A 16849-nucleotide genomic window follows, 5' to 3' on the forward strand; every position below is an offset into this window, starting at 1 on the left:
GTGATGTCATCATGTCCATATGAGGGAACTGTGTGATGTCATCATGTCCATATGAAGGAACTGTGTGATGTCATCATGTCCATATGGAGGAACTGTGTGATGTCATCATGTCCATATCGAGGAACTGTGTGATGTCGTCATGTCCATATGGAGGAACTGTGTGATGTCATCATGTTCATATGGAGGAACTGTGTGATGTCATCATGTCCATATGGAGGAACTGTGTGAGGTCGTCATGTCCATATGGGGGAACTGTGTGATGTCATAATGTCCATATGGAGGAACTGTGTGATGTCATCATGTCCATATGGAAGAACTGTGTGATGTCATCATGTCTATGTGGAGGAACTGTGTGATGTCGTCATGTCTATATGGGGGAACTGTGTGATGTCATAATGTCCATATGGAGGAACTGTGTGATGTCATCATGTCCATATGGAGGAACTGTGTGATGTCATCATGTCCATATGGAGGAACTGTGTGATGTCACCATGTCCATATGGAGGAACTGTGTGATGTCATCATGTCCAGCACCTTGTAGAGTCTGCCGCAAAGAATAAAGGCAAAAGGGGATCATCCCCGGGACTAACAAGGTGTACCTAATAAAGAGGCCAGTGAGTGTATATCTCGTAGACGGTTATTGCAGAACATTTCTCCTTTTCCTGTGTATAATCTGATACCACACATTATAAGTCTCCCTACATCTTGTGAGATTTCATGGACATCCTGTAGGAAGAAGCGTGACCGAACCCCCGCCAGATTATAGTCAGGTCCCATCTGTTCCCCCCTCGTACATTAGGCGCCCTCATGGAGCAGATGACATTCATGGCTCATAAGACGGCGGCGCGGGCCATAATAACGCGCTGTACCCGCACAGAGACAAATAATCGGAATTCACTAAACCTTCTACGTCCATTACATTCCGAGAATAAAGAATTCGACGCATTCATCGCGCATCGTATTCACTGATCCAACATGTCATTGTGTCACCAGATTAGAAGGTAATGTTCAGGAATATTATTCTTTGTGTATCTAAGCCACGTGTGATACTGTGTTGGTGTTAGGGTTACCACCTGGTCGGTATTTTACCAGCACAGTCCGTATTTTGGCCCCCCTGCCGGTATTTATCCAACCAATCCTCCAACTCCCGGAATGTTGCACCATATACTATACCAGTATTTCCCAACCAGAGGTGTCTCCAGCTGTTGCAAAACTACAACTCCCAGCATGCCCGGACAGCCAACGGCTGTCCGGGCATGCTGGGAGTTTTAGTTTTGCAACAGCTGGAGGCACCCCTGGTTGGGAAACACTGACCTATACTATATACTACCATTTAGTCCAACATGCTGGGAGTTGTAGTTTTACAACAGCTGGAGGCACCCCTGGTTGGTAAACACTGACCTATACTGTATACTACTATATAGTCCAACATGCTGGGAGTTGTAGTTTTGCAACAGCTGGAGGCACCCCTGGTTGGGAAACACTGACCTATACTATATACTACTATATAGTCCAACATGCTGGGAGTTGTAGTTTTGCAACAGCTGGAGGCACCCCTGGTTGGGAAACACTGACCTATACTATATACTACAATATAGTTCAACATGCTGGGAGTTGTAGTTTTGTAACAGCTGGAGGCACCCCTTGTTGGGAAACACTGACCTATGCTATATACTACTATATAGTCCAACATGCTGGGAGTTGTAGTTTTGCAACAGCTGGAGGCACCCCTGGTTGGGAAACACTGACCTATACTAAATACTACTATATAGTCCAACATGCTGGGAGTTTTAGTTTTGTAACAGCTGGAGGCACCCCTAGTTGGGAAACATTGCTCTAGTGTAGTGTTTCCACACCAGGGTGCCCCCAGCTGTTGCAAAACTACAACTTCCAGCATGCCTGGACAGCCAAAGGCTGTCCAGGCATGCTGGGAGTTGTAGTTTTGCAACAGCTGGAGGCACCCTGGTTGGGAAACACTGACCTATACTATATGCTACTATATAGTCCAACATGCTGGGAGTTGTAGTTTTGTAACAGCTGGAGGTACCCCTGGTTGGGAAACACTGACCTGTACTATATACTACTATATAGTCCAACATGCTGGGAGTTGTAGTTTTGTAACAGCTGGAGGCACCCCTGGTTGGGAAACACTGACCTATACTATATACTACTATATAGTCCAACATGCTGGGAGTTGTAGTTTTGTAACAGCTGGAGGCACCCCTGGTTGGGAAACACTGACCTATACTATATACTACTATATAGTCCAACATGCTGGGAGTTGTAGTTTTGTAACAGCTGGAGGCACCCCTGGTTGGGAAACATTGACCTATACCATATACTACTATATAGTCCAACATGCTGGGAGTTGTAGTTTTGTAACAGCTGGAGGCACCCCTGGTTGGGAAACATTGACCTATACTATATACTACTATATAGTCCAACATGCTGAGAGTTGTAGTTTTGTAACAGCTGGAGGCACCCCTGGTTGGGAAACACTGACCTATGCTATATACTACTATATAGTCCAACATGCTGGGAGTTGTAGTTTTTCAACAGCTGGAGGCACCCCTGGTTGGGAAACACTGACCTATACTATATACTACTATATAGTCCAACATGCTGGGAGTTGTAGTTTTGTAACAGCTGGAGGCACCCCTGGTTGGGAAACACTGACCTATACTATATACTGCTATATAGTCCAACATGCTGGGAGTTGTAGTTTTGTAACAGCTGGAGGCACCCCTGGTTGGGAAACATTGACCTGTACTATATGCTACTATATAGTCCAACATGCTGGGAGTTGTAGTTTTGTAACAGCTGGAGGCACCCCTGGTTGGGAAACACTGACCTAAACCATATACTACTATATAGACCAACATGCTGGGAGTTGTAGTTTTGTAACAGCTGGAGGCACCCCTGGTTGGGAAACATTGACCTATACTATATACTACTATATAGTCCAACATGCTGGGAGTTGTAGTTTTGTAACAGCTGGAGGCACCCCTGGTTGGGAAACATTGACCTATACTATATACTACTATATAGTCCAACATGCTGGGAGTTGTAGTTTTGTAACAGCTGGAGGCACCCCTGGTTGGGAAACACTGCCCTATACTATATGCTACAGTATAGTCCAACATGCTGGGAGTTGTAGTTTTGCAACAGCTGGAGGCACCCTGGTTGGGAAACACTGACCTATACTATATACTACTATACAGTCCAACATGCTGGGAGTTGTAGTTTTGCAACAGCTGGAGGCCCCCCTGGTTGGGAAACACTGACCTATACTATATACTACTGTATAGTCCAACATGCTGGGAGTTGTAGTTTTGTAACAGCTGGAGGCACCCCTGGTTGGGAAACATTGACCTATACTATATACTACTATATAGTCCAACATGCTGGGAGTTGTAGTTTTGTAACAGCTGGAGGCACCCCTGGTTGGGAAACATTGACCTATACTATATACTACTGTATAGTCCAACATGCTGGGAGTTGTAGTTTTGCAACAGCTGGAGGCACCCTGGTTGGGAAACACTGACCTATACTATATACTACTATACAGTCCAACATGCTGGGAGTTGTAGTTTTGCAACAGCTGGAGGCCCCCCTGGTTGGGAAACACTGACCTATACTATATACTACTGTATAGTCCAACATGCTGGGAGTTGTAGTTTTGTAACAGCTGGAGGCACCCCTGGTTGGGAAACATTGACCTATACTATATACTACTATATAGTCCAACATGCTGGGAGTTGTAGTTTTGTAACAGCTGGAGGCACCCCTGGTTGGGAAACATTGACCTATACTATATACTACTATATAGTCCAACATGCTGGGAGTTGTAGTTTTGTAACAGCTGGAGGCACCCCTGGTTGGGAAACACTGCCCTATACTATATGCTACAGTATAGTCCAACATGCTGGGAGTTGTAGTTTTGCAACAGCTGGAGGCACCCTGGTTGGGAAACACTGACCTATACTATATACTACTATACAGTCCAACATGCTGGGAGTTGTAGTTTTGCAACAGCTGGAGGCCCCCCTGGTTGGGAAACACTGACCTATACTATATACTACTGTATAGTCCAACATGCTGGGAGTTGTAGTTTTGTAACAGCTGGAGGCACCCCTGGTTGGGAAACATTGACCTATACTATATACTACTATATAGTCCAACATGCTGGGAGCTGTAGTTTTGTAACAGCTGGAGGCACCCCTGGTTGGGGAACATTGACCTATACCATATACTACTATATAGTCCAACATGCTGGGAGTTGTAGTTTTGTAACAGCTGGAGGCACCCCTGGTTGGGAAACATTGACCTATACTATATACTACTATATAGTCCAACATGCTGGGAGTTGTAGTTTTGTAACAGCTGGAGGCACCCCTGGTTGGGAAACACTGCCCTATACTATATGCTACTGTATAGTCCAACATGCTGGGAGTTGTAGTTTTGCAACAGCTGGAGGCACCCTGGTTGGGAAACACTGACCTATACTATATACTACTATACAGTCCAACATGCTGGGAGTTGTAGTTTTGCAACAGCTGGAGGCCCCCCTGGTTGGGAAACACTGACCTATACTATATACTACTGTATAGTCCAACATGCTGGGAGTTGTAGTTTTGTAACAGCTGGAGGCACCCCTGGTTGGGAAACATTGACCTATACTATATACTACTGTATAGTCCAACATGCTGGGAGTTGTAGTTTTGCAACAGCTGGAGGCACCCCTGGTTGGGAAACACTGACCTATACTATATACTACTATACAGTCCAACATGCTGGGAGTTGTAGTTTTGCAACAGCTGGAGGCACCCCTGGTTGGGAAACACTGACCTATACTATATACTACTATACAGTGCAACATGCTGGGAGTTGTAGTTTTGTAACAGCTGGAGACACCCCTGGTTGGGAAACACTGACCTATACTATATACTACTGTATAGTCCAACATGCTGGGAGTTGTAGTTTTGTAACAGCTGGAGGCACCCCTGGTTGGGAAACATTGACCTATACTATATACTACTATACAGTCCAACATGCTGGGATCAGACACATGGGGGGAGATTCTCAAAGAATTTTGCGTCCCAAAAAATCAATTTTGCGCCAACATTTTGGCACAAAAAAAATATCAATCACATTTTCAAAGAGCTTTGTGTCGCGGTTTACTCTGTTCACGTCAGTTTTGGAAAAGTGGGCGTGGCCACTGAAAGGTTGTATCAGGGCATGCTGTGAGTTGTAGTCAGTGAAAGGTTGTATCAGGGCATGCTGTGAGTTGTAGTTAGTGAAAGGTTGTATCAGGGCATGCTGTGAGTTGTAGTTAGTGAAAGGTTGGATCAGGGCATGCTGTGAGTTGTAGTTAGTGAAAGGTTGTATCAGGGCATGCTGTGAGTTGTAGTTAGTGAAAGGTTGGATCAGGGCATGCTGTGAGTTGTAGTTAGTGAAAGGTTGTATCAGGGCATGCTGTGAGTTGTAGTTAGTGAAAGGTTGGATCAGGGCATGCTGTGAGTTGTAGTTAGTGAAAGGTTGTATCAGGGCATGCTGTGAGTTGTAGTTAGTGAAAGGCTGCACTAGAGTTCTCCTTTATTATTGTTTTATTCTCTTTCTTTCTTATCTCCTTCTTCTCGTTCTCAGTCTCCTCAAGGTCGTGTTCCTAATAAGATACATTTCCTGTAACTAAAAGTTTCTTGCTAAAGAATTTCACTATCTGCTAATTGGCGCTGTGTACCCTGGGAAGAAGTGTGTAAAATCAAAACAATTATATCACCTTTTAGATGTGTCCACATTTTAATTGGTCAATGTTAAATACGCCCTTTGCCTTTTTATACTGATGCTTAAGGCAATAAACTAGAGTTTTTCCCTCATAATTTTTTCTTTTTTGTCTGTTATCTTTTCCTATGAGGGATACACTCTCCTGGTACCAGAGAAGGTGACACAAACCAAGGTAGAACAAAGGCACTATGGGGGAGATTTATCAAAACCTGTGCAGAGGAAGAGTGGGGCAGTTGCCCATAGCAACCAATCAGATCGCTACTTTCATTTTCCACAGGCCTCTTTAGAGGCCTGTGGAAAATGAAAGAAGCAATCTGATTGGTTGCTATGGGCAACTGCCCCACTCTTCCTCTGCACAGGTTTTGATAAATCTCCCCCTATATGCCAGGGGTATATAGTGAGGAGTTGCAGATCCTTTCAGCCACGTATATTGTCGGCTTTACCTGATATAAGGGGCGAGAGTCCAGATTACATAAATAATTTCACACCAGCTCTTTGATAATGTAAAAATCACAGAAATCGTTGTCGTTTTAGTGTTTTTTTTTCTGTTTTTTTTTGGTGTTATGTAAGTAATTATAAAAAAAAAAAAAAATTATTGAAAAATTTTATTAAAAAAAAATAATTTTATTTATTTTTATATTTTCTTGGTCGCTGCGCCTGCACCACTCGCATTTACGCTCAGAAATGTTTTGTTTATACAGTTATCACTTGTCTGGGCGCTAGTTACCATGGAATATTTTGTGCGATGTGGCGCAAAAAAAAATCCAATATGGCTGAAACAAAAGAAAAGTGGCGCGATAATGAATTTTCACATATTTTCATATTTTCAAAGCTGCACAAGAGACCTTTGAAAATGTGAGGAGAAAAAAAAATAAAGGTTTGAATAATATCCATGGAACAGAAATGACAGCAGTTTTTGGGAATCTCCCCCACTGTGTGACTACTTACAGGGGCTGCAGTCACTTACTGTAGGATCAGGACGGCCAGGAGGGGGTTAATCTTCTGCTCTGCGTTTGCTGAGCTGCGTGCAGGCAGATGACAGACTTGTGTGTGAGGTAAAAGTCTCCACCAATCAGAGCTCAGAGGGCAGAAGTCTCCACCAATCAGAGCTCAGAGGGCAGAAGTCTTCACCAATCAGAGCTCAGCTGACAGAAGTCTCCACCAATCGGAGCTTAGCTGACAGAAGTCTCCACCAATCAGAGCTCAGCTGGCAAATGGAGGGGGCGGGGTTAGCTCTCTCCTCTCCCTCTCAGGCTGTGCAGGTAAAATAGCGACCAGGTGGCCACCCTAGTTGTATATAAGTCTATCAAATATAATACTCAATGCTGAATAGTGTATCCAAGCCTATCATGTGTGATACTGTCTGCGGAGCGCTGTATCTAAGTGTCACATGTGATACCGTCTGCTAACCTGTGTATCTAATCCTATCACCTGTGATACTGCCTGCTGAGTATTGTAGATAAGTCTATCGTGTGTGATACTGGTTGCTAAATGCTGTATCTAAGCCTATTATGTATGATACTGCCTGCTGAGTATCGTATATGTCTATCACATATGATACTGCTGAACGGTGTATCTAAGCCTAGCATATGTGATACTGCCTGTTGAGCGTTGTATCTACGTCTATCATATATGATACTGTTGAACGGTGTATCTAAGCCTAGCATATGTGATACTGCCTGCTGAGCATTGTATCTACATCTATCATATATGATACTGTTGAACGGTGTATCTAAGCCTAGCATATGTGATACTGCCTGCTGAGCGTTGTATCTGCGTCTATCATATAAAACTGCTGAATGGTGTATCTAAGCCTAGCATATGTGATACTGCCTGCTGAGCATTGTATCTACATCTATCATATATGATACTGCTGTACAGTGTATCTAAGCCTAGCATATGTGATACTGCCTGCTGAGCCTTGTATCTACATCTATCATATATGATACTGCTGTACAGTGTATCTAAGCCTAGCATATGTGATACTGCCTGCTGAGCCTTGTATCTACATCTATCATATATGATACTGCTGTACAGTGTATCTAAGCCTAGCATATGTGATACTGCCTGCTGAGCATTGTATCTACATCTATCATATATGATACTGCTGTACAGTGTATCTAAGCCTAGCATATGTGATACTGCCTGCTGAGCATTGTATCTACATCTATCATATATGATACTGCTGTACAGTGTATCTAAGCCTAGCATATGTGATACTGCCTGCTGAGCATTGTATCTACATCTATCATATATGATACTGCTGTACAGTGTATCTAAGCCTAGCATATGTGATACTGCCTGCTGAGCATTGTATCTACATCTATCATATATGATACTGCTGTACAGTGTATCTAAGCCTAGCATATGTGATACTGCCTGCTGAGCATTGTATCTACATCTATCATATATGATACTGCTGTACAGTGTATCTAAGCCTAGCATATGTGATACTGCCTGCTGAGCATTGTATCTACATCTATCATATATGATACTGCTGTACAGTGTATCTAAGCCTAGCATATGTGATACTGCCTGCTGAGCCTTGTATCTACATCTATCATATATGATACTGCTGTACAGTGTATCTAAGCCTAGCATATGTGATACTGCCTGCTGAGCATTGTATCTACATCTATCATATATGATACTGCTGTACAGTGTATCTAAGCCTAGCATATGTGATACTGCCTGCTGAGCATTGTATCTACATCTATCATATATGATACTGCTGTACAGTGTTTCTATGCCTAGCATGTGTGATACTGCCTGCTGAGCATTGTATCTACATCTATCATATATGATACTGCTGTACAGTGTATCTAAGCCTAGCATGTGTGATACTGCCTGCTGAGCATTGTATCTGCGTCTATCATATAAAACTGCTGAATGGTGTATCTAAGCCTAGCATGTGTGATACTGCCTGCTGAGCGTTGTATCTTTGTATATCATATATTAATGGTGTATCTAAGCCTTTCATGTGTGATACTGCCTGCTGAGCGTTGTATCCACGTCTATCATGTGATACTGCTAAACAGTGTATCTAAGCCTAGCATGTGTGATACTGCCTGCTGATGGTTGTATCTATGTCATCATATATGATACTGCTGTACGGTGTATCTAAGCCTAGCATATGTGATACTGCCTGCTGAGCGTTGTATCTATGTATATCATATATGAATGGTGTATCTAAGCCTTTCATGTGTGATACTGCCCTAGCAACCCACATAGCACCACTATCCCCATTATGTAATGACACTTAATATGGTAATAAATGTCCCTTGGGCAGGATGAGGAGCACAACACTGACCCGCCAGTACTGTGTAAGGCAGTGTTTCCCAACCAGGGTGCCTCCAGCTGTTGCAAAACTACAACTCCCAGCATGCCCGGACAGCCAACAATTTGTCTTTTCTTATAGAGAAATTCAATAGTAAATGAGCGCCATAATGTTTATTCTACAGGTCGGCACGTTAATAGCAATCCCAAATTTCTAATTTAGTTTTTGTTTAATTTTTAGGTTTAGTTTAACCCCTTAAGGACTGAGGGTTTTTCTGTTTTTGCACTTTCGTTTTTTCCTCCTCACCTTTAAAAAAAAATCATAATTCTTTCAATTTTGCACCTAAAAATTCATATGCAGGCTTTTTTTTTCGCCACCAATTCTACTTTATAATGACATCAGTCATTTTACCCAAAAATCTACGGCGAAACGGAAAAAAAAATCATTGTGCGACAAAATTGAAGAAAAAATAAAATGTTGTAACTTTTGGGGGCTTCCGTTTCTACGCAGTAGATTTTTTGGTAAAAATGACACCTTCTCTTTATTCTGTAGGTCCATACAATTAAAATGATCCCCTACTTCTATAGGTTCGATTTTGTCGCACTTCTGGAAAAAATCATAACTACATGCAGGAAAATGTATACGTTTAACCCCTTAAGGACTCAGGGTTTTTCTGTTTTTGCACTTTCGTTTTTTCCTCCTTACCTTTTTAAAAATCATAACCCTTTCAATTTTCCACCTAAAAATCCATATTATGGCTTATTTTTTGTGTCACCAATTCTACTTTGCAGTGACATTAGTCATTTTACCCAAAAATTCACGGCGAAACGGAAAAAAAATCATTGTGCGACAAAATCGAAGAAAAAAAACGCCATTTTGTAACTTTTGGGGGCTTCCGTTTCTACGCAGTACATATTTCGGTAAAAATGACCCCTTCTCTTTATTCTGTAGGTCCATACAATTAAAATGATCCCCTACTTATATAGGTTTGATTTTGTCGCACTTCTGGAAAAAATCATAACTACGTGCAGGAAAATTTATACGTTTAAAAATGTCATCTTCTGACCCGTATAACTTTTTTATTTTTCCACGTACGGGGCGGTATGAGGACTCATTTTTTGCGCTGTGATCTGAAGTTTTTATCGGTATGATTTTTGTTTTGATCGGACTTTTTGATCACTTTTTATTAATTTTTTAATGGTATAAAAAGTGAACAAAAATGCGCTTTTTTTGACTTTGGAATTTTTTTGCGCGTACGCCATTGACCGTGAGGTTTAATTAACGATATATTTTTATAGTTCGGACATTTACGCACGTGGCGATACCACATATGTTTATTTTTATTTTTTTACACTGTTTTATTTTTTTTATGGGAAAAGGGGGGTGATTCAAACTTTTAACAGGGAAGGGGTTAAATGATCTTTATTAACAATTTTTTTTTTTTTTTTTGCAATGTTATTTATAACCTCCTCTAGTGGCTATAACACTGCGCACACTGATCTTTTACATTGATCATTGTTATCCCATAGGATAACATTGATCGATGATTCTGCCGCTTGATTGCTCATGCCTGGATCTCAGGCACTGAGCAGTCATTCGGCGGTCGGACACAAGGAGGCAGGTAGGGACCCTCCTTGTGTCCTCCAGCGGTTTGGGATGCCGCGATTTTGCCACGGCGGTCGCGAACAGCTCAATGACCTAGCCGGGAGAAGTTTACTTTCACTTTAGACGCAGCGATCAATTTCTACCGCCGCGTCTAAAGGGTTAATGGCTCGCGGCACCGCGATCAGTGCCGCACGCTATTACCCACGGATCCCGGCCATTGTTAGAGGTGGGGCCACGTCGTGGCCCTGCTTTATAGAAAGGTAGCGGACTCAGGACGTACAGGTCCTTTAAGGGGTTAAACAATTCTTTAGTCCTCGTAGGTTTTATTTACATTATTTTAGGGTACATAGGACCTTTTGATCAATTTTTTTATTTTATTCTTTATTTTATCTATTTTTTGGGAAAGATGAGTTGCTGCAATTGCGGCCTTGTTACTTCTGAATTAATTAATTTTATTGCATTTGCAATTAGGGATAAGTTATGAGATCTATTTTATTAGTTTAGACTATACCAATTACGGAGAGGAGGGTTGGGGGAAGGGGGATTTATCATTTGCATGAAAATTTGCGTAGTTTTTCTTTCTTCTCATTTTTCTGGCGAGGTTAACTGTGTCTAATTTAAGGAACTGGGTACAACACATTTATTTATTTATTTTTTTAAATGCGCAATGGGGGAAAAGACGCACCTCAATGAACTTGCGCAATTTTCAGGAAAAAATTAAAATCCATCTGTGAACGCTTGACCACACCCCTCTAAAAATGACAAAGCCAGCTTAAATTGCAAAAAATAAAAATTGTGGTTTGGGGGGGGTATGACTGTATGGGGGCACAGGGGGATATTATTACTTTATGAATGCACAGAGGGGCTTTATTACTAAATGGGGACACAAGAAGGCATTATTACTATATGGGGCACAGGAGGGCAATATTACTATGTGGGGGTACAGGGGGCACTATTACTTTATGTGGGTGCAGGGGGCATTTTTACCATATGGGGCACAGGTGGCATTATTACAATAGGGGGAGTAACATGAGGCACTATAACTGTATGAGGAGTACAGAGGGGTATTATTGCTGTATGTGGGCCCAGGGGGCACTATTACTGTATAGAGGCAAAGGGGAAATAAAACTAAATGGTCCACAGGGGGCCTTGTTACTATATGAGGGCACAGAGAACTATATTACAATAGGGGTCTCAGGGGGCTGTTCACAGAGGGCACTATTACTATATACTATATAGGACAGTATGGGGCCTATTACTATATGGGGGGTAGTATTACTATATGTGGGCACAGGCATAAATTGGGACTGAACACAGGTTTTCTGTAAAGTTTGGTGGTGTGAACCAGGGCTCAAGTCCTGCAGGAACACACAGGAATGGAATTCCTGCACTTTTTCCAGAGCAGGAACACTGTTCCCATTAGCAGGGTGAGTTCCCACACTTTTTTCGCCAGAACTTGACTCCTGTGTGTAACCCTCCGGCTGCTGTTATCTCTTAAAGGGGTATTCCAGGCAAAACCTTTTTTTTATATATATCAACTGGCTCCGGAAAGTTAAACAGATTTGTAAATTACTTCTATTAAAAAAATCTTAATCCTTCCAATAGTTATTAGCTTCTGAAGTTTTCTGTCTAACTGCTCAATGATGATGTCATTTCCCGGGAGCTGTGCATGATGGGAGAATATCCCCATAGGAACTGCACAGCTCCCGGCACGTGAGTCATCAGAAAGCAGTTAGACAGAAAAAAACAACTCGACTTCAGAAGCTAATAACTATTGGAAGGATTAAGATTTTATTAGCTTCTGAAGTTGAGTTGTTGTTTTCTGTCTAACTGCTCTCTGATGACTGCAGTTCCTATGGGGATATTCTCCCATCATGCACAGCTCCCGGGACGTGACATCATCATTGAGCAGTTAGACAGAAAACTTCAGAAGCTAATAACTATTGGAAGGATTAAGATTTTTTTTCATAGAAGTAATTTACAAATCTGTTTAACTTTCCGGAGCCAGCTGATATATAAAAAAAAAAAGTTTTGGCCTGGAACACCCCTTTAAACATCGGGACGTCACGCCACGCCATGCCCCTCCATTCATGTCTATAGGAGGGGGCGTGACAAGAGTCACGCCCCCTCCCATATACATAAATGGAGGGGGCGTGGCATGACATGAGGGGTGTGGCCGTGACATCACGACCGTGGCCAACTACTCCAAGCTTCTGAACAGAAAGTTCAGAATGCTGGGGTAAGGGAGTACCCCTTTAAGCCCCCCTTCCTCCCATATACATGCACGCTCCGCTCAGCAGAGAATGCATGTGTTTGAATGGGGTGAAAGGAGAAAATCGCAGCCAAACTTTGAGAACAAAAGTTTGGGCATGTTCTCGGGATTGGCGGGGGTACCAGCGGTCAGAACCCCACTGATCAGTTGATCCCATGTCCTCCTATCCCATGGATGAGGGATTCTGAGATGGGAATACCCCTTTAAGAACGACAACACTTAACAGAGAAATCAGCATTGAATTTTCAAATCAGCTTCAAAGCCATGAAAAGCGTTTAACCCCATCCAGCCATCCGAATCAGTGAGCGCTCCTCTCTCTAGGCGGATTTCTGCACTTTACCTTTATTGTTTCCGAATAGTTATTAATGTATTTCCCCCGGTTCGTACCCTGACAGTGCTGGCGCTGTCTCATACTGATGTTATTAGCTTGACTAATAGTTGTAATTACAAGCACATCACCTCGTACAGCCCATAGGGGAGAGTGCCATATTACACTCCGTCTCCTGACACCGGAGCTGTCTCCGAGGAGCGTGGATTAAATGTTAACTTCTTAATGACTTTACATTAATTTTATATATGTCATTATACATGTGAGCCGAAAAAAGAACATATTACATGGAAATGAATCCGGAGATTTAACCAAAGGGGGGTATTAAAATTTAATTTCGATATTCAATAAAATAATCACAATATGAGAGAATTATATATCTCCTGAATATAGTAATGTGGACCATGCTGGTATAACCTGGGTATATACTGTATATAATATATATGTACAGCTGGTATAAGTTATATATCTCCTGTATATAGTGATATGGACTATGCTGGTATATACTGTATAAAATATATATGTACAGCTGGTATAAGTTATATATCTCCTGTATATAGTGATATGGACCATGCTGGTATAACCTGGGTATATACTGTATATAATATATATGTACAGCTGGTATAAGTTATATATCACCTGTATATAGTGATATGGACCATGCTGGTATAACCTGGTATATACTGTATATAATATATATGTACAGCTGGTATAAGTTATATATCTCCTGTATATATAGTGATATGGACCATGCTGGTATAACCTGGTATATACTGTATATAATATATATGTACAGCTGGTATAAGTTATATATCTCCTGTATATATAGTGATATGGACCATGCTGGTATAACCTGGATATATACTGTATATAATTATATATGTACAGCTGGTATTACGGTAGTTATATATCTCCTGTATATAGTGATATGGACCATGCTGGTATAACCTGGTATATACTGTAAATAATTATATATATATACAGCTGGTATAAGTTATATATACTGTATATAGTGATATGGACCATGCTGGTATAACCTGGGTATATACTGTATATAATATATATGTACAGCTGGTATAAGTTATATATCTCCTGTATATAGTGATATGGACCATGCTGGTATAACCTGGTATATACTGTATATAATATATATGTACAGCTGGTATAAGTTGTATATCTCCTGTATATAGTGATATGGACCATGTTGGTATAACCTGGTATATACTGTGTATAATATATATGTACAGCTGGTATAAGTTATATATCTCCTGTATATATAGTGATACAGACCATGCTGGTATAACCTGGTATATACTGTATATAATATATATGCACAGCTGGTATAAGTTATATATCTCCTGTATATAGTGATATGGACCATGCTGGTATAACCTGGTATATACTGTATATAATTATATATGTACAGCTGGTATAAGTTATATATCTCCTGTATATAGTGATATGGACCATGCTGGTATAACCTGGTATATACTGTATATAATATATATGTACAGCTGGTATAAGTTATATATACTGTATATAGTGATATGGTCCATGCGGGTATAACCTGGTATATACTGTATATAATATATATGTACAGTTGGTATAAGTTATATGTCTCCTGTATATAGTAATATGGACCATGCCGGTATAACCTGGGTATATACTGTATATAATATATATGTACAGCTGGTATAAGTTATTTATACTGTATATAGTGATATGGACCATGCTGGTATAACCTGGTATATACTGTATATAATATATATGTACAGCTGGTATAAGTTATATATCTCCTGTATATAGTGATATGGTCCATGCGGGTATAACCTGGTATATACTGTATATAATATATATGTACAGCTGGTATAAGTTATTTATACTGTATATAGTGATATGGACCATGCGGGTATAAACTGGGTATATACTATATATAATTATATATACAGCTGGTATAAGTTATATATACTGTATATTGTGATATGGACCATGCTGGTATAACCTGGGTATATACTGTATATAATTATATATACAGCTGGTATAAGTTATATATACTGTATATAGTGATATGGACCATGCTGGTATAACCTGTATATACTATATATAATATATATGTACAGCTGGTATAAGTTATATATATCTCCTGTATATAGTGATATGGACCATGCTGGTATAACCTGGGTATATACTGTATATAATATATATGTACAGCTGGTATAAGTTATATAGTGATATGGACCATGCTGGTATAACCTGGTATATACTGTATATAATTATATATGTACAGCTGGTATAAGTTATATATCTCCTGTATATAGTGATATGGACCATGCTGGTATAACCTGTATATAATATATATGTACAGCTGGTATAAGTTATATATCTCCTGTATATAGTGATATGGGCCATGCTGGTATAACCTGGTATATACTGTATATAATTATATATGTACAGCTGGTATAAGTTATATATCTCCTGTATATAGGGATATGGACAATGCTGGTATAACCTGGTATATACTGTATATAATATATATGTACAGCTGGTATAAGTTATATATACTGTATATAGTGATATGGACCATGCTGGTATAACCTGGGTATATACTGTATATAATTATATATGTACAGCTGGTATAAGTTATATATCTCCTGTATATAGGGATATGGACAATGCTGGTATATACTGTATATAATTATATATCTCCTGTATATAGTGATATGGACCATGCTGGTATAATCTGGGTATATACTGTATATAATATATATATATGTACAGCTGGTATAAGTTATATGGTGATATGGACCATGCTGGTATAACCTGGTATATACTGTATATAATTATATATGTACAGCTGGTAGAAGTTATATATCTCCTGTATATAGGGATATGGACAATGCTGGTATATACTGTATATAATTATATATCTCCTGTATATAGTGATATGGACCATGCTGGTATAATCTGGGTATATACTGTATATAATATATATATATGTACAGCTGGTATAAGTTATATGGTGATATGGACCATGCTGGTATAACCTGGTATATACTGTATATAATTATATATGTACAGCTGGTATAAGTTATATATCTCCTGTATATAGTGATATGGACCATGCTGGTATATACTGTATATAATATATATGTACAGCTGGTATAATTTATATATCTCCTGTATATAGTGATATGGACCATGCTGGTATAACCTGGTATATACTGTATATAATATATATGTACAGCTGGTATAAGTTATATATCTCCTGTATATAGTGATATGGACCATGCTGGTATAACCTGGTATATACTGTATATAATATATATGTACAGCTGGTATAAGTTATATATCTCCTGTATATAGTGATATGGACCATGCTGGTATAACCTGGTATATACTGTATATAATATATATATGTACAGCTGGTATAAGTTATATATCTCCTGTATATAGTGATATGGACCATGCTGGTATAACCTGGGTATATACTGTATATAATTATATATGTACAGCTGGTATAAGTTATATATCTCCTGTATATAGTGATATGGACCATGCTGGTATAACCTGGGTATATACTGTA

The 16849-nt window shown here is 39.9% G+C and overlaps 2 protein-coding genes across 2 annotated transcripts in view; one reads left to right on the forward strand and one right to left on the reverse strand.

Moving 5' to 3' along the window:
- KIRREL1 (kirre like nephrin family adhesion molecule 1) overlaps positions 1-6807 on the reverse strand; it is a 330948-nt gene extending 324141 nt beyond the window's left edge. The window contains exon 1 of the mRNA XM_056545964.1: positions 6752-6807. The gene's annotated coding sequence lies outside the window, so the exon portion shown is untranslated. The remainder of the gene's footprint in view (positions 1-6751) is intronic.
- The window catches only part of LOC130295328 (CD48 antigen-like), a 94089-nt gene continuing 78200 nt past the window's right edge, over positions 961-16849 (forward strand). The window contains exon 1 of the mRNA XM_056545967.1: positions 961-1001. Within this exon, the coding sequence (XP_056401942.1) occupies positions 976-1001 (26 nt within the window). The 5' untranslated portion in view covers positions 961-975. The remainder of the gene's footprint in view (positions 1002-16849) is intronic.

The sequence above is a fragment of the Hyla sarda genome, chromosome 11 (assembly GCF_029499605.1).
Source record: "Hyla sarda isolate aHylSar1 chromosome 11, aHylSar1.hap1, whole genome shotgun sequence".
NCBI classification, from domain to species: Eukaryota; Metazoa; Chordata; class Amphibia; order Anura; family Hylidae; genus Hyla; species Hyla sarda.